Source organism: Oratosquilla oratoria, chromosome 12 (genome assembly GCF_046742065.1).
Source record: "Oratosquilla oratoria isolate Oo_2021 chromosome 12, ASM4674206v1, whole genome shotgun sequence".
Lineage (NCBI taxonomy): Eukaryota > Metazoa > Arthropoda > Malacostraca > Stomatopoda > Squillidae > Oratosquilla > Oratosquilla oratoria.
Window position 1 is genome coordinate 52425701 of NC_134788.1, and position 22946 is coordinate 52448646.

General features: G+C 40.7%; 1 protein-coding gene across 1 annotated transcript in view; it reads left to right on the forward strand.

Moving 5' to 3' along the window:
* The window catches only part of LOC143030390 (uncharacterized), a 42278-nt gene extending 37164 nt beyond the window's left edge, over positions 1–5114 (forward strand). Inside the window, exons 6-7 of the mRNA XM_076193539.1 lie at positions 1783–1905; positions 2184–5114. Coding sequence (XP_076049654.1) covers positions 1783–1905; positions 2184–3734 — 1674 coding nt within the window. The 3' untranslated portion in view covers positions 3735–5114. The remainder of the gene's footprint in view (positions 1–1782; positions 1906–2183) is intronic.
* The last annotated feature ends 17832 nt before the right edge of the window (positions 5115–22946 follow it).

Below are 22946 nucleotides of genomic sequence, written 5' to 3' on the forward strand. Positions count from 1 at the left end.
CAAGTTTTGCTAGTCTCTCTTCATATGATAGTTCTGAGAGTGCTGGTGCCAATTTTGTAATCACTCTTTGTGTTCTTTTTGTTTTGTTATATATTTTTTTGTACTTGGTGACCACGTCATCGCTGTGTATTCCATCGTCACTGCATATTCCAAGTTGTGTATTTATCTAATTGTATTTTATGGGAAGGGGAGCTATGCTTGTGGTGTCCCGTCTTCATATCTCATTTTATCTAAACTGTTTTTAAATTCATTTATTGTTTTTGCACACACCACTTTCTCATCTAACTTGTATTTACCTAGTTGTATTTACCTAGTTGTATTTTATGGGAAGGGGAGCTATGCTCGTGGTGTCCCATCTTCTTATCTCATTTTATCTAAACTATTTTTAAATTCATGTATTGTTTTTGCACACACCACTTTCTTATCTAACTTGTTCCAACTGTCTATCACTCTGTGAGGAAAGTTGTTCTTTTTCAGATCTCTTCTATAGCTGTCTTTCTTGATTTTCTTTCCGTGTCCTCTTGTATTTCTATCATCCCATTTTATCAGATTCTCTCTATCAATAATTTCTATGCCTTTCATGATTCTGTAAATAGCTATCAAATCTCCTCTCTCTCTTCTTTGCTCTAGTGTCTGTAGCTCAAGTTTTGCTAGTCTCTCTTCATATGATAGTTATGAGAGTGTTGGTGCTAATTTTGTAATTTTTCTTTGTATTCTTTCAAGTTTTTTTATATGTGTGTGTGTGTGTGTGTGTGTGTGTGTGTGTGTGTGTAATAAAACCACTTGGAAAATAAAATAAATGGTGGCCAAACGTTTTCATCTATTTAAGACATTTGAAAACGTCTTAAATAGATGAAAACGTTCGGTCACCTTTAATTTGAGAAGCAGTGATGTAGGAAAGGCTTGAATAAGACCAAACCTCACAGAACATCCAAGTTGATGCTGACTAATGTTAATAGCAAGAGACACCTTCTAAACTGAGATGATACTAATATTGAACAAAGGATGCAGATTTTTTTTTTCTTTTTCCCATAATTATCACACAAGCGTCACAATCACTAAAGGAGATGTCACAGGCATCCTGGGAGATAACTGAGTTTGTGTATATAATGCCTCTGTTTTTAAATGATCTTTAAGGTGAAAATATTAAAGCACTAGTTCTCATGTTATGTGTTGTCTTCTTGTTACTTCCACATATAATGGGACTGCACCTTTGATTGCAGTACCTACCTGAGTACATTATGATTGCTGATATTTTATTAGTAGGTATATCTGATGGTTTGTTTCTATTAGACAAACAGGTGTTTTACTAAAAAAAAAAACTATATTACCTCTGCAATTTTGTAGATAAATTATATTTACATTTTACTAAAATGAGATTAACTGAAAAAAAAAACTTCCTAGAGTATGTTTTGTGAGCCCAAACATGGAATGCTATGCTGTGGCCAGCTGGGCCATCCCCTACTTCCAAATCTAGTGACATGAGGAAAAAGATGGAGCAAAATTTGAGTAATTCTGGTCATGGTTACATGGATAAGCAAGTAGATTTTGGATGATTATCAGCACATTTCTAATAAGTAGAATGTAATATATCATAGCACCATATCTTTTAGTGTTACTACCTATTCTATGTTAGGTGTTGGCAAGTACAAAGGGTCTGTTTAGGTACAAAGGGACTTGAGTATGAAATGGTTTGTGTATGAAACATCCACTATCCTATTACAGTGTATTACAGGTTTTCAAAGAATTGGATATCAATCATACAAATACATTTTTTTCCAGGAGGAGAATTCCTATCACCATTTCTTTGGAAGAGCTATCTGTAGATTCCCTATGTGTCATACAGTGATAAGGATCTGGTGTGACATCTGTAGCACAGCTATATCACAAGTCATCTTAGATATTGTGTGATGACCCACACAAGAAAGAAGCCTTTCCAGTGTGTCACCTCAAAGATCATGTGGTGACCCACACAGGAAGTGTTTCCAGAGTGACCTGTAAGATTCTGCTTTCTCACAAAAGCATTCTCTCAGAAAGCATATGTGGACCCAGACAGGAGAGAGGCCTTTCCATTTTGACCTGTGCAATTCTGCTGTCTCACACAAGGTTGATCTCAAATGATGGCCCACACAGGAGAGAAGCCTATCCAGTGTGACCTGTGCAATGCATCTTTCTCATGAAAGAAGCACCTCGAATTTCATATGATCACCCACACTGGAGGGAGGCCATTCCATTGTGGTCTGTGTAATTCTGCTTTCTCACGAAAGGGTGATCTCACAAAGCATATAATGACCCACACACGAGAGAAGCCTTTCCAATGTGACCTATGCAATTCTGCTTTTTCACAAAAGGGTTCTCTCACACAGCATATGATGACCCACACACGAGAGAAGCCTTTTCAATGTGACCAGTGCAATGCAACTTTCTCGCTAAAGAATCACCTCAAATTTCACATGATGAGCCACACAGAAGAGAAGTCTTTCCAGTCTAACATACGTGATTCTACTTTCTCACAAAAGGCTTCGTTCACACAGCATATGAGGACCTACACAGGAGAGAAGCCTTTCCAGTGTGACCTGTGCAATTCTGCTTTCTCACGAAAGGGTTCTCTCACAGAACATATGATTACCCACACAGGAGAAAAGCCTTTCCAGTGTGACACTTGTGATTCTGCTTTCTCACGAAAGGGTTCTCTCACAAACCATATCAGGACCCACACAGGAGAGAAGCCTTTCCAGTGTGACCTGTGTGGTTCTGGATTCTCAGAAAAGGGTAATCTCACACAGCATATGAGGACCCACACAGGAGAGAAGCCATTCCTGTGTGACATATGTGATTCTACTTTCTCACAAAAGGGTTCTCTCAAAGAGCATATGAGGACCCACACAGGAGAGAAGCCTTTCCAATGTGACTTTTGTGATTCTGCTTTCTCTATAAAGGGTCACCTCACAAGGCACATGAGGACCCACACAGGAGAGAAACCTTTCCAGTGTGACGTTTGTGGTTCTGCTTTCTCAACAAAGGGTCATCTCACACAGCATATGAGGACCCACACAGGAGAGAAGCCTTTCCAGTGTGACGTTTGTGATTCTGCTTTCTCACAAAAGGGTCATCTCACACAGCATATGAGGACCCACACAGGAGAGAAGCCTTTCCAGTGTGACTTTTGTGATTCTGCTTTCTCAGAAAAGAGTGCTCTTACAAGGCATATAATGACCCACACAGGAAAGAAGCCTTTCCAGTGTGACCTTTGTGATTCTGCTTTCTTACGAAAGGATTCTCTCACGCAACATATTAGGAACCACACAGGAGAGAAGCCTTTTCAGTGTGACCTTTGCAATTCTGCTTTCTCACGAAAATATTGTCTCACAAAGCATATGGGGACCCACACAGGAGAGAAGCCTTTCCAGTGTGACCTGTGTGATTCTACTTTTTCACTAAAGGATGGTCTCACAAAGCATATGAGGACCCACACAGGAGAGAAACCGTTCCCGTGTGACCTGTGCGATTCTGCTTTCTCAGTAAAAGGTTCTCTTACAAAACATATGAGGACCCACACAGGAGAGAAGCCTTTTCAGTGTGACCTGTGCGATTTTGCTTTCTCATTAAAGAGTTCGCTCACAAGACATATAAGAACCCACACTGGAGAGAAGGTTTTCCAATGTGACCTGTGTGATTCTGGTTTCTCACATAAGAGTGGTCTTACAAGGCATATAAGGACCCACACTGGATAGAAGCCATTCCTATGTGACCAGTTTGATGCAGCTTTCTCACAAAAGAATCACCTCAAATATCACAAGATGACCCTCACAGGAAAGTAGCCCTTCCAGCGTGACCTCAGCGATTCAGCTTTCTTACAAATGAGGTCTCTCAAATATCACATGGTTACTAACACTGTTGAAAAGCCATTCCACTGTGACCTGTGCAGTGAAAAGTGGTCCCTCTAAGTTTTGCACATATGTGTGCACACATGTTTTACAATTAGTACACAAAGGAAAAAATGTGTACACACAAGGCTTTCAAGATGAAATTGAATTGTTCTAGTTAAATTAATTGTATGATTTTATAATAATGAATTCAAAACGGAAAGATGTGATTATGAGAATTTATCAATGACCTTTGAAATGTAAGTGTACAATTTCATTAATTGATATGTTGGTCTAAGATAATTTGTACAATGTTTGCCAGTTATTTATCACCAGTACTTGTTCAGTCAAGTGAATTAAATCAAGAAGAAGCATCTTATAGATTATTTCTCCCACTCAAAGTAAATACTCTTAATGGCCTGATAACTTGACTTAATATATATTTTTTTCTCTATGTATCAAATTCTATTTGGTAAAGGAAAAAAAGATAGAGTTTCCTACTGAGACCCACTATTTAAGAGTAATGGGATGAGCGAAGAAGATACTGATGACAAAATGGCTACTAAAAGAGCTTTGCATAGACATAAATTCAAATAAGCACAACACTGAAAGAAAGCCAAAGCAAAGATTGAAATTTAAAAATTATGATAAGGGAAATAATATGATGCAAAACAAAATGCTAGCTGCTAGTGAATAGTGGATGAACTAATGAAAACTGCTATGCCCATTTACAGAACAGGTTCACTGAGGATAAGGTACAAGAATGGTCAGTGTTTGATATCTCCTCTATTTCAAATATTTCTCATTTGGTAGGAAACATGTTACTGCCCTTTGTCTTAAATATCATTACTTTCTGGCCAATACTACAGGAATGATTAATTAATGATTTCAAATGTTCTGTGCAGGAAAAAGTTAAATCCAAAATGATATCAAATTTTACACAAATGGTGGTATTTGCTCTTCAGAATGAACAGGTCTGTGACTCGGCAAAGTTGATGGATATTGGAGTAACCTTCCTCGTGTCGTGTGCAAACTGTGAGTGACCTTTTAGTCAAATGAATCAAATAAAAACAAACTTAAGAACCAGTTAGGGGAATGTCATTTGAATATACTTATGAGAGTGAAGAGCTACCAATTATATAGAAATTCGATCAATTTAGTTTGTATAAAAAGTGGCTGAATGCCAAAGACAGAAGAGAGAAGAAATAAAGAGAAGCTAGAACTAAAGCTGAGAATTAATAATGGGCTTATTATGTACTCGTATGTTTATAGTTTTTTTCTATATTAAGTTTAAATAAAGGTAGTCATTAGTAATATATATATTTTTACTTCATTCCACGTTACTAATCAGTTAAATATCTATCTACTGAGAGCTTTTTCTTCCTTATAAGAAAGGCTAAGTCAGAGGCACATACCTATTCCCACTCATTTCACTCCTCTTTCCACCCATCCCATCTCAGGTCTTCATGGATGATGGGTCATCTCTGCATCCTACCAGCTGCCCTGGGTCAAATGCAATACAGCAAGACACAGTACATTCACAACAAGGCCACTTCACTTAATTGACGACCCCTCTCCGTCCTCTCAAACAGGAAAAGAGAAAGGGGCAAAGACCCTTCGGGTGGCTGCATCATCAAAATTCATTCATACATAAGCAACCCTACGTTGCCTTCGGTTTGATGACACGACTACCAGGGTAGAGAGAAAGAAGACCGACAAGTTTGCCGCAGTCAGGGAGGTCTGGGACTTGTTTATTGAAAACAACTGCAGGTCTGGTTATACACCTGGCACAAACCTGACAATTGATGAACAGCTTCTTGGGTTCAGAGTTAGATGCAGTTTCCGCATGTACATACCAAGTAAGCCTGCAAGATATGGACTGAAGATAATGATGGTATGTGACAGTGACTCAAAGTACATGCTGAATGCTATTCCCTACCTGGGCAAACAAACGCAGCCACCCACCGCTAAGAACTTGGGGCATCATGTCACGACACTTCTGGTCGAGGACTACAAACAGGAATGTTACAGGGGACAACTGGTTCTCATCTATCTCCCTTGTACAAGACCTTTTGCAAGATTATGGGCTCACATATGTAGGCACACTGAGGGACAAGAAGCCACAAGTACCAGCTCTAATGACCGACAAGACGGTCATCAGAAAAGGGTGCTCGGCTTTCCTCTTTGACACAACCATGACAATTGTGTCGCATTTACCTGACAACAACAAGAAGAAAAAATTAGTGCAGTTGATCTCCTCAATGCACCGACAACCTGTTATAGATGACTGTGGGAAGCCATAAATCATCTTGTATTATAACAGCACAAAAGGAGGGGTTGACACGTTTGATCAAATGTGTGCCCGATACACGTGCAGCCGAAAAACCAAAGGGTGGCCTTTGTGCATAATGTACGGACTGTTCAACGCCGCCGCCGGTGTCAGCTCCTATGTCACCTCCTGCAATGAAATGAGGAAACGTGATGGACAGACGGAACTTTCATTACGCCGGAAGTATCTGATTGAGCTGGCAGAAGAGATGGTACGACGGCCATGGGCAATTGAGAGATCCGATGAGCTTGAAGGGGGGATGCACAGATGTACTTTGATGACCATCAGAACAGTCTTTGGCTTGAACATGCCCCACCATCAGCAAGCGGATACCTCTGCTGTGAGAAGGCGATGTGCCTCCTCGTGTGACCGGAAGTCTGACAGGAAGACCAAGAACTACTGCCTACACTGCAAAAGACCAGTGCCTGATCAGGACCATTCAACCCCCGTCTGCAATGACTGCAATTAGATTCATTCTTCAGTATCACAAATCCCATTTTCAGCGTATCTAATCAAATATGGTATTCAGTATCACTCACTAGCATTATGTATTATGAATTGCTCGACTCATGTCCTCTCGAGAAAACTCAAAAAAACCTCCGAGACCACAAACTTCCGTCAACGAAGGATGGGGTTTTGCTGAGTCAGGGTAGGAGTGCTTAGAGCCATAAAAACTTATGAATAATAAACTTAGGTACCATTAAAAACTTATAAATTGTTGCTGGATCCAGTATCAACTATCCTGAAAATGTCATTAAAACCCGTCCATAATTTTTGCGTAAAGTTGTTCAGTCAAAATAAATACCTCCAATTTTTTTCTTCAGATTTTATGGTTTATGAAACACATTTATTATTCATTTGTTGTAGCTCTGCTTTTCCTTAAAGATAGTTGGGACATTGGTCTCTACTAAAAGATGATGACCAACCGCTTCACGTTTCCTGTTTTCAGTCACTTACTCTCTAAATTCAGCAATACCTTATTTTTCATAAAAAAAAATCAATTTTCATTAAAATATATTTCTAACAATTATAGTCACTTTCAAGCATGTAAATGGAAGAAGATAAGTTGAAGTTCATATGTTTTGATTTCTATGTCGAATGCAGTGGATTTTTTTTTTTTTTTTTTTTTTTGTGAGGTGTTTCCTCAAAAAATACCTGCAGTATCTACACTTGTTGCAGCATCTGAGTCCTGACTAAAAAGGTCAATTACTTGTTTGTTTTTATACTGTGTCTGATGTCTCTTTGGATAAGGTAGATACGCATATGTGGAGGGATGAATCAAGTACTTACACCTGTTTTCATACACTTGATATTTAATATCTGAACAAATTTGGACGTAATCCCCGTCCATAAAGTTGTCTAACCGTTTCTTAAAACAACTTAATCTAAATTTGTCCAGTTTAAATCCATTACTGCGAGTCCTGACCTGTTCTCTTGATATGATGACCTTGCCTGTGTCGAATCCATAACAGAGTCCCACAAGGTCATAATCCCATTGGTTAAAATCCCACCCCAATTAACCTAGGCCTATATTCATTAATAGATCTATCAAATGAAATGATAGTGTTTATTAATACTATCAACATCCTGGAATATTATGTCTGGGATTATGAACAATGGGATGATATTGACTATGGCATTTTGATTCGTGAGATTTTGATATATGGTTACAAAATTAAATTTTTCAAATCTCCAAACAACAAATTATCTTTCTGTCATATGCTGTTGAATATGTCCTTAGAGACGTCTAGATGTCTTCAACGAAAGTCATATTGTCGTTATTCAAATGGAGGTTGGAGGTACGAGTACATTTGCTATTGTGTTTGCGAATTTTGATGATTAACATTATATCATCTTGATACTTGGTACCTTTATAATTACTTTTGTCGATTAATTTGCAATATTAGGTTCTTTAGGGAAGAAGGAATCAAATGAAGACAATGTATTTAATGTAGATACTTTGCAGTACACGGAATGCGCCAAAAAGGGTGAGTTTGGACAAGAAATATTTACATTTTGGTGGAAATATGTTGCTGTCAGAAATATAATCTATGTGTAACAACTGCTTAATCATACAACTGTGCTCATGCACAGATGACAAAAAGAAAAAGAAAAACACTAATTTTTAGATTCTCACATTGGAAAAGATGTCATTAATCCCACAATGCACCGCGCTCCATTGCCTTCATTATTTTCGTGACGTCGATAGAAAACGCTATTTTTGTATATATATGTATAAAGTTTCCTGATTATCTCCATCGAGTTTTTGGTCCTCAAAATACAGAAATATATCTTCATCGCCAAAAGTCAAGGAAAAAGTTGCCTACGCGCGATGACCATACACAAGGACCGAAAAATCTTCCCGCGTTCTGATGCCGACGTTATGACGTCACGTCGCATCAAAATCCATCATATTTTCTATATCATCTTTCTCTCCATGTGTTTGAAAAAATTCTCAGAATGTTTCGTTCAACACAATTGTCAAAATTCATCGTCTCTTCTATATTTTTAAAACGTTTCTCTCCACATGTATTTAAGGGTTTTCTCAGAATGTTTCGCTCAGTTTGAATAAGAACACAATTGTCAAAATTCATCGTCTTTTCTTCTCAAAACATTTTTCTCTACACGGCTTTCTCAGAATGTTTCGTTCAGTGTTACGTAAGGCCACATGCTGACCTGAAAATTTCGCTCCCTGATACCATGACATCTTGATTTCCCTTGCATGTCGTCTTAAACTAGGCAAAAACACCGTCGATTTCCATCTTCACACTAGGCAAAAATAACGTCAATTTCCTCCTTTACACAGGGCAAAATTCCGTCGATTTCCATCTTCACACTAGGCAAAAATATCGTAGATTTTCTTCTTCACACTAGGCAAAACTGCCGTCGATTTCCATCTTCACACTAGACAAAATACCGTCGATTTCTTCCTTCACACAGGGCAAAAATGCCGTCGATTTCCATCTACACACTAGGCAAAAATACCGTTGATTTCCATATTCACACTAGGCAAAACTGCCGTCGATTACTATCTTCACACTAAGAAAAAATGACGTCGATTTTCTCCTTCACACATGGCAAAAATACCGTCGATTTCGTCCTTCACACAGGGCAAAAATACCGTCGATTTCCATCTTCACACTAGGCAGAAATGCCATCGATTTCGTCCTTCACACAGGGCAAAAATACCGTCGATTTCCATCTTCACACTAGGCAGAAATGCCATCGATTTTCATCTTCACACTAGGCAAAACTGCCGTCGATTTCCATCTTCACACTAGGCAAAAATGCCGTCGATTTTCATCTTCACAGTAGGCAAAACTGCCGTCGATTTCCATCATCACACTAGACAAAATGCCGTCGATTTCTTCCTTCACACAAGGCACATATGCCGTTGATTTCCATCTACACACTAGGCAAAAGTACCATTGATTTCCATATTCACACCAGGCAAAACTGCCGTCGATTACTAGCTTCACACTAGACAAAAATACCGTCGATTTCCATGTTCACACTAGGCAAAACTGCCCTCGATTTCCATCTTCACACTGGGCAAAATTACCGTCGATTTTCATGTACACACTAGGCAAAAACGCCGTCGATTTCCATCTTCACATTGGGCAAAATGCCGTCGATTTTGTTTTTCTATGTCGATATCTTGCTCCACATTTATTTTTTGTTTTATTCGCGATGACCATACACAAGGACCGAAAAATCTTCCCGCGCTCTGATGCCGACGTTATGACGTCACGTCGCATCAAAATCCATCATATTTTCTATATTTCTAAAACATCTTTCTCTCCACGTGTTTAAGAAATTTCTCAGAATGTTTCGTTCAACACAATTGTCAAAATTCATCGTCTTTTAACGTTTCTCTCTACATGTATTTAAGGATTTTCTCAGAATGTTTCGCTCAGTTTTAATAAGAACGCAATTGTCAAAATTCACCGTTTTTTCTATATTTCTAAAACATTTTTCTCTACACGGTTTTCTCAGAATGTTTCGTTCAGTGTTACGTAAGGCCACGTCCTGACCTGAAAATTTCGCCCCTTGATACCATGACATCTGGATTTCCCTATCACGTCGTCTTAAACTAGGCAAAAACACCGTCGATTTCCATCTTCAAACTAGGCAAAAACACCGTCGATTTCCATCTTCACATTTGGCCAAAATACCGTCGATTTCCATCTTTACACAAGGTACAAATGCCGTCGATTTCCTCCTTCACACAGGGCAAAAATACCGTCGATTTCCATCTACACAACTAGCCAAAAATACCGTCGATTTCCATCTTCACACTAGGCAAAACTGCCGTCGATTTCCATCTTCACACTAGGCAAAACTGCCGTCGATTTCCATCTTCACAAAGGGCAAAAATGCCGTCGATTTTCATCTTGACCTAATTTGCCCGTGTGAATGAGTTTTCAAACCGTTTGTCAAACCTGGTTTGACCGTGTGAACGGTTTTCAAACACGTTTGACAAACCGCTTGCCAAACCTAGTTCGCCCGTGTGAATGAGTTTCCAACACGTTTGACAAACCATTTTTCAAACCTGGTTTGACCGTGTGAACTTTTTTCAAACATGTTTGACAAACCGATATTCAAACCTGGTGTGCCCGTGTGGTTTGACTGTCAGATCGGTTTTTCATAAACGTTTGACAAACCGTTTTTCAAAACTGGTTTGCCTGTGTGAATGTGTTTTCAAACACGTTTGACAAACCGTTTTTCAAACCTGGTTTGACCGTGTGAATGTATTTTGAACCACGTTTGACAAGCCGCTTGCCAAACCTAGTTTGCCCGTGTGAATGAATTTTCAAACCCGTTTGACAAACTATTTGTCAGACCTGGTTTGACCGTGTGAACACTTTTTGAACATGTTTGACAAACCGTTTTTCAAACCTGGTTTGCCCGTGTGAAAAAGAGGGCGGCGACCCATCTTCGGCAGCCAGACATAGGGGGGGCGACCCGTCTTCGGCAGCCACACAGAGGGGACGGCGACCCGTCTTCGGCACCCAGACATAGTGTAAGGACAGGAATTTTGAAGGGATATTATTTTTGGAATTTCGTTTTATTTATCTATTTATTTATTTGAGAGACTGGGTGTTATGGACGTCGTGACGGTTTTACTCAACCAAGAAGCAAAGTAGAAAATAGAGCCTTAATAGACCATGAATTTATTCTATTCTATGTCTGCCTATCAAGATGTGTTGGCAAAGAGCCTTACTATAATCATTGAAGAAAAACATACAATAGGAGATAGCTACAAATATATTTCAGCTGATTTTTGGTTCAACTAAAGCTTCGAGACGACATTAGAATGTTCTCGAACATAGCGGGCGCACCGTAGCTCCGCCCACCCGTGACGTCACTAACACGTTCGGACAGAGGCGTAAACTAAGGCCATTAATTTTAAGAGTAATAGGAAAAATTCCCAACTTTCAGTTCAGGATTCCACTAGAGAAATAATTTGGGGAGAGATTGTAGCAGCTAGGGGCTGTGTTGAGAAGCGAAATGAAGTTTTACGAAATAATACAACAGGGAGGTTAGTAGTTTACCCATAGATACGAACACATAGCCGTCTCGTTCTTTTTGTGCGCAGCTAAAATTTTAATCTGATGCCAAAAACTATTCCGATAACAGGTATGGGTACGTTCTGTAAGATTAATGAAAATAAATGTCAATATGTGAGTTAAATGATATAGTGCAGATATAGTAGGTAGATAGTTATTATTATTATTAAGTTTTGAATCTGATGCCAAAAACTATTCCGATAACAGGGTTTAAGGGAGTGTACTTCACAAACACTGCGTGGAAGGAGTTAGACGGTGTCACGCATATATACATTAGCTATGAGAGTGTAATCCTTAGAGTATAATGCTGTCTGTGATCGTTCTCTAATAAGAATACGGGGTTGAAGGTAGACACAATATTGTAAGTAGACTTATACAGTGACCGGAAGGTTGGAGCGTAAATAACTACGTTTTTCCACGTGCCTGTGACCTTACTTACTGTATGATGCCCATAAGCAAAAAAAAACTGTGTTATTAAATGTCTCGCATACCCATATATTTTTCATATTGTAAGGATCAATAGATTGTCTAGTTGGAGAAAACCACAATATACTTTTGTATTTCCTTACTATATTTTTGCTTCAGTGTAATAATTAACACATAGCAGACCTTCACTTATATTCTTTTACTACCACCACTTGGGCATAGGCCTTTTCGCTACCCAGAACCAACCCCGAACGACCTGAGGAAAGGGGACGGAGTCAGACGTGAATAACAAGGAGCAGTTTCCATTTATGGTCAGATATATCCATATAGACGATTGGGTGGTGGCAGCGTATACCTTGATTTTTTTATTTCCCAAATCGTTCTTATGTGGGTATCTCTGATCACTCCCATTGGAGGTGCTCTTGGTTAAACACTAATCAATCGCAATCAAATCGACGGCACCACAATAGGAGGCGACGACCCGTCTTTGGCAGCCAGAAGAAGGGGGCGGCGACCCGTCTTCGGCAGCCAGAAGAAGGGGGCGGCGACCCGTCTTCGGCAGCCAGAAGGAGGAGCGGCAACCCGTCTTCGGCAGCCAGACAGAGGGTGCGGCGACCCATCCTCGGCAGCCAGAAGGAGGGGCGGCAACCCGTCTTCGGCAGCCAGACAGATGGGGCGGCGACCCGTCTTCGGCAGCCAGACGGAGGGGTTGGTAAACCGTTTTCGGCAGCCAGAAGGAGGGGGCGGCGACCCATCTTCGGCAGCAAGACAGATGGGGCAGTGACCCGTCCTCGGCAGCCAGACATAGGGGACGGCGACCCGTCTTCGGCAACTAGAAAGCGGGGGCATCGACCCGTCTTCGGCAGCCAGACAGAGGGGGCGACGACCCGTCTTCGGCAGCCAGAGAGAGGAGGCGGCAACCCGTTTTCGGCAGCCAGAAGGAGGGGGCGGCGAACCGTCTTCGGCAGCCAGACAGAGGGGTTGGCGACCCGTCTTCGGCAGCCAGACATAGGGGGCAGTGACCGTCTTTGGCAGCCAGACATAGGGGGAGGCGACCTGTTTTCAGCAGCCAGACAGAGGGGGCGGCGACCCGTCATGGGCAGCCAGAGAGAGGGGGCGTCGACCCGTCTTCGGCAGCCAGACAGCGGGGGCGGCGACCCGTCTTCGGCAGCCAGAAAGAGGGGGCGGCGACCCGTCTTCGGCAGCCAGAGAAAGGGGGCGGCGACCCATCTTCGGCACCCAGAGAGAGGTGGGCGGCGACCCGTCTTCAGCAACCAGACAGAGGGGGTGGCGACCCGTCTTCGGCACACAGACATAGGGGGCGGCGACTCGTCTTCGGCAGCCGGAAATAGGGGGCGGCGACCCGTCTTCGGCAGCCAGAAGGAGAGTGCGGCGACCCGTCTTCGGCTGCCAGACAGAGAGTGCGGCGACCCGTCTTCGGCAGCAAGACAGAGGGGCAGCGACCCGTCTTCGGCAGCTAGACATAGGGGGTGGTGACCCATCTTCGGCAGCCAGAAGGAGGGGGGGACGACCCGTCTTCGGTAGCCAGAAAGAGGGGGCGGCGACCCGTCTTAGGTAGCCAGACAGAGAGGTGGCGACCCGTCTTATGTAGCCAGACAGAGAGGGCGGCGACCCGTCTTCGGCAGCCAGACAGAGGGAGTGGTGGTCCGTCTTCGAGAACTAGACAGAGGGGGCGGCGACCCGTCTTCGTCAGCCAGAGGGGGCGGCGAACTGTATTCGGCAACGAGACAGAGGGGGCGGCGACCCGTCTTCGTCAGCCAGCAAGAGGAGGCGGCGACCCGTCTTCAGTAGCCAGACAGAGGGGGCGGCGACCCATCATCGGCAGCCAGACAGAGGGGGCGGCGACCCGTCTTCCGGGCGTCTGACCGGTAAGGGGAGATTGGGATGAGTCGGGCGTCTGACTGGAAGTCTACTACTCACAGTGTTGGTCGACGTTCGTTCCGCAGATCCTGTGGAATGCCAAGGGCCAAAGGGTCCCCCCCGTGAACTCGAGGAACTGACTCGTGCAAAGGCCCCCCTTGTCCGCAGCACAGTCTCAAAGTCCACTCGGAGATGTTGAAAAGAAGGGAGGAGGATGCAAGAGACCATAGGGCCTACACTTGGGAGTTTAATTTCCATTACCACCTGTCTGGTGGCTAGGCAGGAGTTTGGGAACTTACATAAGAACATAAGGAGAGCATAATAACATAAGAACATGGAGAAGGAGGCTGCAGGAGACCATAGGGCCTACACTTGGGAGTTCCATGCCGTTGTCTAGGCAGGAGTTTGGGAACTTACATAAGAACATAATAACACAAGAAAAGCATAATAACATGACGAAGGAGGCTGCAGGAGACCATATGGCCTACACTTGGGAGTTCCATCATCACCTGTCATCTCCATCCATCCAATTCTTGCCCCTTCCTTTCCTTCTTAATTAAATCGAAATTGGTCCAATCTAAACCCAATGCTGCTGCTGCAATGCAGTCTGCTGCTGCAAGTCCTGCTGCACTCCTCCTGCCTCAATAGGATGACCTTGCCTTGTTGGCCGCCTATTCTCCCTCCCTCCCTCCCTACTTCCCCTCCTATCCTCCCTCCTCCTCCTCCTCCCTCTCATCCTCCCTCCCTTCTTCCCTCCCATTCTCCCTCCTTCTCCCCATCCTCCCCTTCTACCTCTCTTCCTCCTTCCCTCCCTCCCTCCCTCCCATCCTCCCTCCCTCCCTCTCACCTCCTTCCCCCTCCCATCCTCCCTCCCTCTCACCTCCTTCCCCCTCCCATCCTCCCTCCCTCTCTCCCTCCCTCCCTCTCTTCCTGCAAGGCCCTACCTTGTGCCTTACCTGGCAAGTGTTGGGTCCGAGTTTGATCCTGAGCGTGCAGGACGTGGTCAGGACGTCGTGGAGGGGGAAGGAGGACGGGTTCAGGAAAACCACGTGGCCCTCCCCAGGGGCGCTGCTGCCACCGCAGCTGTACACAGGAGGGCGACGGGGAGGGGAGGAGACCCGTTGTCGGCGCCGCCAAAGGAAGGTCGAGGGTCAGGTGGACGAGGAGGACCACGACGAGGAGGAGGTGGTGGAGGAGGAGGAGGAGGAAAAACACATGGTAAATAAATAAATAAATAGATAAGTAGATAAATAATTGCGTGGGTGTTTGTGTGTGTGTGTGTGTGTGTGTGTGTGTGTGTGTGTGTGTGTGTGTGTGTGTGTGTGTGTGCGCGCATGGGTGTATGCGTCAGTGTGTGTGTGTGTGTTTGTGTGTGCGTCAGTGTGTGTGTGTATGTGTGTTTGTGTGTGCGTCAGTGTGTGTGTGTTTGTGTGTGCGTCAGTATGTGTGTGTATGCGTGTTTGTGTGTGTATGTGTGTTTGTGTGTGTGTGACTTAAGTGCCGCATTTGACACTGTCGTGCACAGTATTTTGTTGGAAGACTGTAAGAATATCTGAATTGAGGGGGCTGCTTTGGCATATATCGAGGGTTACTTGGAGGGCAGAAGATATTGTGTACAAGTTGGAGAATGTTTCTCGGACATGAAATCGCTGAAAAGAGGAGTACCGCAGGGGAGTGTATTGGGGCCAATACTGTTCTGTATATTATATACTGCTGATTTGGCGAACGTACTGAGAAGACATGGGGTTACATTCAAACTATTTGCAGACGACACTCAATTCTATATGTCTCTGAACAGTGTGCAAAGTGTGGAGGCTAAGATATCAGATATTATGTTGGATATTGGTAAATGGATGAGTTCACGACAATTGAAATTGAATACAAATAAAACAGAATGTTTGGTGGTTGGCAGGCAACTTGATTTTGAGAGACTAAATATTCGCGACTTATGCATTAATGAAATAGAATTGCCAATGAGTGACAGTGTCAAGGATTTGGGAGTCTTACTGGACAGTGATTTATCCTTTAAAAGCCAAATTGAACAGACAGTGAGAATTGCGGGTTACCACTTACGGAATATTTCTTTTGTAAAGAAGTATCTTGATGAAAAGACAATGAAAATGCTTGTTCATAATCATGTACACCTAAGCAAGCTGGACTATTGTAATTCATTATATTATGGCCTTCCGAACTATTTGCTAAAAAAGCTACAATTGATAATGAATAGAGCTGCTAGACTGATTACTGGACTATCATGGCGTGAAAGAATTACTCCAGCATTGATAAAATTGCACTGGTTACCGGTCAACACACACACACACACACACACACACACACACACACACACATACACACATGTGTGTGTGTGTGTATGTGTGTATGCGTCAGTGTGTGTATGTATGTGTGTTTTTGTGTGCGTCAGTGTGTGTGTGTGTTTGTGTGTGCAATTGTGTGTGTGTGTGTGTGTGTGTGTATGTGTGTGTGTGTGTGTGTGTGTGTGTGTGTGTGTGTGTGTGTGTGTGTGTGTGTGTGTGTGTGTGTGTGTGTGTGTGTGTGTGTATGTGTGTGTGTGTGCAAATATGTGTGTGTGAACATATGTGTGTGTGTGTGTGTGTGTGTGTGTGCGAGTGTGTGTGCGTGTGTGTGAGTGTGTGTGCGCGTGTGTGTGTCTGTGTGTGTGAGTGTGTGTGCGCGTGTGTGCGTGTGTGTGTGTGTGTGTGTGTGTGCGTGCGCGCGCGCGTGTGTGTATGTGCGCGCGCGCGTGTATGTATTTACCTAGTTGTATTTACCTAGTTGTATTTTGCGGGAAGGGGAGCTATGCTCGTGATGTCCCGCCTTTGTATCTTGCAGTGTCTAGTTTGTTTTTAAATTCACGAATGGTTTTTGCGCATACTATTTCATTGTCCAGTTTGTTCCAAGTGTCCAAAACTCTATGAGGAAAACTGTTTTCCTTCAGTTCTCTTCTATAGCTATGTTTTTTTATTTTCTTTCCATGTCCCCTTGTGTTTCTTTTGTCCCAGTTAAGTAAGTTCTCTCTATCGAGTACCTCTGTGCCTCTCATGATTCTGTAGATGGTCAATAGGTCACCTCTCTCTCTTCTTTGCTCCAGTGTCGGTAACTCCAGTTTAGCCAATCTCTCCTCGTATGATAGGTTTGCAAGTGCAGGTGCAGGTGTGTGTGTGTGTGTGTGTGTATGTGCGCGCGCGCGTGTATGTGTGTGTGTGTGTGTGTGTGTGTGTGTGTGTGTGTGTGTGTTCACCTCGGATCTGCTGCAGTCTCTGTGTGTGCAGTATGTGTGTGCGTGTGTGTGTGTGTTTGTGTGTGTGTATGTGTGTGCTTGAGTGTGTGTGCTTGTGTGTGTGTGTATGTGTGTGTGTGTGTGTGTGTGTGTGTGTGTGTGTGTGTGTGTGTACCGTGTGACGTCATATCGCGCGGTAGAGAAAACATTTCACATACTATACTAAATGGACATAATTCACCTATGACATTTGATTTTTCAATGAAAAAATATTCTAAAAATCTAATTTATTATGAAGAATAAAAGATTAAGCATGATTTTTACCAGTCTAGCATAATTTTTTGTTGTCTAACATATTCCCGTGTGACGTTATGTCGCGCGGTCGTGAAAACATTTCACATAATAAACTAAAATGGGCATAATTCACTCATAACATTGGGCTATTTTAATGAAAAAATATTGTAAAGCCTCCTAATTCATTATGAAGAATAAAAGATTAGGCATGATTTTTGCCATTCTAGCATAATTTTTAGTTGTTGTCTAACATATATTTGTGTGACGTCATGTCACGAGGTCGTGGAAATATTTTACATAATATACAAAAATGGGCATAATTCACCCATGACATTGGGCTACTTTAATTAGAAAATATTATAAAAAGCTAACTTATTATGAAGAATAAGATATTAATCATGATTTAATTTTTAGTTGTTGTCTAATATTTTCCCATGTGACATCATGTCGCGCTGTCGTGAAAACATTTCACATAATATACTAAAATGGACATAATTCATCCATAACATTTGCCTATTTTATTGAAAAACAATTATAAAAACATAATTTATTATAAAGAATAAATGATTGTGCATGATTAATTCCATTCTAGCATAATTTTTAGTTCTCTAATACATTCCCGTGTGACATCATGTCGCGCGGTCGTGGAAACATTTCACATAATATACTTAAATGGGCTTAATGCACTTCTGGCTATTTTAGTGATTTTTTTTTTATATAGAAACCTAATTCATTATGAAGAATAAAAGATTAAACATGATTTTTGCCAGTCTAGCATAATTGTCAGCTGTTGTGTAACATATTACCATGTGACGTCATGTCGCGCGGTCAACATAAGAACATAAGAATAAAGGAGACTGCAAGAGACCATAAGGCCTACACTAGGCAGCTCCGTATCCATCACCACCTGTCGTCCCATCCATTAAGTTGTCTAGTCGTTTTTTTTTAAACAACTGATAGTTTTAGCGCTTACTACATGGTTACTAAGTTTATTTCATTCATCGACCACCCTATTAGTTTATACCCATTACTGCGAGTCCTGCCCTGTTGTTTTATTGTGATGACCTTGTTTGCATCTCCCTTGTTATAGCCTTTGATCCACTTGAACACTTCTAAGTGTAGGTGCCTGAGCCTCTCTTCGGTCGTGAAAACATTTCACATAATTTACAAAAATGGACATAATTCACCCATGACATTGGGCTATTTTAATGAAAAATTATTATAAATATCATGAAGAATAAAAGATTAATCATGTTTTTTGTCAATCTAGCAGTTTTTAGTTGTCTAATATATTCCCCCCTGACGTTATGTTATGTCGCGCGGTCGTGAAAACATTTCACATAATAAACTAAAATGGTCATAATTGGAACTCTGCGTACGTGACGTGACTTCACGCTGGAATAGTGTGCCCAAGGGCAGTTGCCAATAATTAATTTTCTACAATTATTCCTTGCACACAGAATTTTACATACATCCAATTTCAGTTATACAATATTTCAATTTTGAACATATTAACCATCTATATCCCATTTATTCAACTTTCGCATTATGAATAAAATGGTAATTAACTTTGTAATTAGAAAATGGTAATTAACCAAAGTTCCAGAAGTTTCCCTGTCACTCACATACGAACACACACACAAATGACGCATCACTTTTTACGTTCTATATTAATGCAATACTTTTAGATTCTATAATACAATAATAATTCAACCATGACAATGGGCTATCTAATGAAAAAATATTATAAAATCCTAACTTATTATGAAGAATAAAAGATTAAGCATGATTTTTGTCAGTCTAGCATGATTTTCAATTATTGCCTAATATATTCCCGTGTGACGTCATGTCGCGCGGTCGTAAAAACATTTCACACAATATCCTAAAATGGGCATAATTCACCCATGACATTGGGTTATTCTAATGAAACAATATTATAAAAATCTAAGTTATAATGAAGAATAAAAAATTAAGCATGATTTTTGCCAGTCTAGCATAATTTTTAGTTGTTGTCTGATATATTCCCGTGTGACGTCGTGTCGAACAGTGGTGAAAACATTTCACATAATTGCACTAAATAATTCATCCATGACATTGGGCCATTTCAATGAAAAAATATCATAGAAACAGATCTTTTTGAGGAATAAAAAACTAAGCGTTATTTTCGCCAGTCTAGCATGACTTTTAGGTTGTCAAACATTTTCCCGCTTGAGAATTTATTATTTTTTGACTGCGTCGAGTAATGTCAAAAAATGTGGTTTTCACTGTATGTTTTTTATGTGTCTTGGCGATATTTCGTTATTTTATGCTATATTCAGGTTTTTCTCTGGTAAAGTGAAGAGTTTCTTTGGACAGGGCAGACAAACAATGCATGAATTTAAATCTAAATACGACAATTGGAAATCAAGGATATATTTGGAACTATATATGAATTTAAGACTAAGTATGTAATTGGAGATTGGGAGACAGGACCCCACGAGTGTTGTTCCTTTCCTGTACACTACAATTAGGTAAATACGATTAGGTAAGCGCACACACGGCTTTCACCCTTTTACTCTCATCTGGCCTTATGTTGACTGACGCGTTAAGGCTGACTTGCCTGCCCGGCGTTGATCATGTAGATCCGCCCTTGTTGCACGGAGTCGTGCGCCCGCTGGATGCTCTACAAAAATTTATATTCCAGAGGGAAACTTAACATCCTTATTCAAAGATATAATAAAAAACAATTAAATCATATGGGAAATACTATATGTCAAACATCCTAAGAAATAGAAGAAAATAAATATAATTCCTGCGACTATGGCTGTCGTCCCCATTTTGTACCTCTTGCCATTCAAGGTCCTAAGGACCTTGTTGCCATCCACCTTAAAAGTCGACATTTTAGTTAATTCGCCGATCATTCTTACAGATCAGAGACAACGCAGCATTTTTATGCTTGGGGATAAATGTCCACTCAGAAAAGAATGCTAATGTCGACATTATAGCAACCCGATCTCTCAGATTTGAATCAAGTCGTCCGATGTTATATAAATGCACGATATAGGATATGTATACTGGCTGTAGGTCTCCAATGGATGTTCTAATTGTTACATAATTTTCTTGTCACACTTCTCTTGTTATATTAGAAAGCTGATTACTTTTTTATTATACAATTTCCTAACAAACCCGAGTTTCCAGGAGAAATAATTAAAAAATTCCATTGTTCATTCTTTAACGGTTATTTTTTTAGACAAATATTGGTCAGTAGATGTATTTGTATACCTTGCAACCGCTACTTGTATCAGCAAAAAGATACTTGAATAAAGAGAAAGGGAGAAGGAATAGACCGGTTAAAGAAAGAAGGGAGAGATGATGACAAAAAGGAGCAGCACGTACGACTCTGAGCTCTACTCGGTTGCAGTCACTGACTGATAAATAACTATAGGCCGCACGAAAATGATTGTTTTTGAAAGTAACAAATTTTCTTTGAATATTATAACACGCCACCTATATTTCTTCTGTCAATTCATATTATCACTAAAAGAATTTTAACCATGAATTAGTTTGATAACTGAACCTGCCACCATAATATGTATGAAATTAGTACACGTTGTATTCTCCTCGTTTGCTTACGTATGTCTATCTAGTAAATTATATTTTTCAGACTTGATGCTGACAGATGAATGTTGGAGGGTATCGTTCTTATATTAATTCTTTTTTTCTTTAGCAGACCTGGCGACATTTGGCGAGGGCGGGAGGGTGAGAGGAGAGGTTGGTTGGGTTGCGTGTCGTCGACGTGACGGTAAGCAGGTCGGCCATGAAACACTTTTTAACCTCCTCCCCCTCCCTTCCACTTTCGCTTTCGGTGATGGACACTTTGAGCATTTATGAGAGTAGGAAAATATACATTGGTGGTGCACAGAACTGTTGATCTGTAAATTGACTACACCATTCGAGTACATGAAAATCATAACATTTCCGGGTCTTCTAAATATATTAATAAATCTAAAACGGGAACTCGAGTGAATAAACTATCACATCATCAACAGTTGCAGCTTTTCCTGAACAGGCAGGCATGGTCCTCGCAGCGCTAGTGCATTCTTTCCTTAACACATTTGTTTTTGGTGTAAAGAAAACCTTCGTATCAAAGTTTTTTCCTCCTTTTTAGCAAAGAAAAATTGTGCCATGTTTTCTTTGTATTGTATTCGAATGAATGTAGTTCAGGACATTATTTTGAAATTAGAATATTCACTTTATGGACAGACAAGAAAGTTCTTTCCTCCTTTTTGTATTCGAATGAATGAAGTTGAGGAATTGTTATAAAATGTTATAAACTGTTGAATTCCGTGTTTATCACTTTATTAAATTATAATTCACATTTTTTCTATATAAAAGAAATATATGAATAAATTACAAAACGAAAACTAAATAGATTAACACAAACCCACTCAAAGTAACCTTTCGCTCGTTATGACGTCATGTCGCTCTCGCAGTACAAAAATCTTATAAACTGTTATAGCTCGTGTTTATCACTTTATGAAATTGTATTTCATGGTTTTTATATAAAAGATATATATATGAATAAATTACAAAATTAAAACTAAATAGATCAACCCAAACCCAAGCAAAGTAACCTTTCGCTCGTTATGACGTCATGTCGCTCTCGCAGTACTAAAATCTTATCAACTGTTATATTTCGTGTTTATCACTTTATGAAATCATATTTCACGTTTTTTACATAAGATATATATTCGAATTAACTACAAAATGAAAACTATATAGATTAACACAAACCCACGCAAAGTAACCTTTCGCTCGTTGTGACGCATTGTCGCTCTCGCAGTACAAAAATCTTATAAACTGTCATATTTCGTGGTTATTACTTAATGAAAGTATATTTCATTTTTTTATAGAAAAGAAATATATTTGAATAAATTACAAAATAAAAACTAAATAGATTAACTCAAACCCACGCAAAGTAACGTTTCGCGCGTTATGACGTTATGTCGCTCGCGTAGTACAAAAATCTTATAAACTGTTATATATCGTGTTTATCACTTTATGATATCATATTTCTCGTTTTTTATAGAAAAGGAATATTTTCGAACAAACTACAAAATGAAAGCTAAATAGATTGACACAAACCCAGGAAAAGTAACCTTTCGCTCGTCATGACGTCATGTCACTCTTGCAGTACAAAAATCTCAAACTGTTATATTTTGTGTTTATCACTTTATGAAATTATATTTCACTTTTTTATATAAACTAAATATATCTGAATAAATTACAAAATTAAAACTAAATAAACACAACCCCAAGCAAAGTAATCTTTCGCGCCTTATGACGTCATGTCGCTCCTGCGG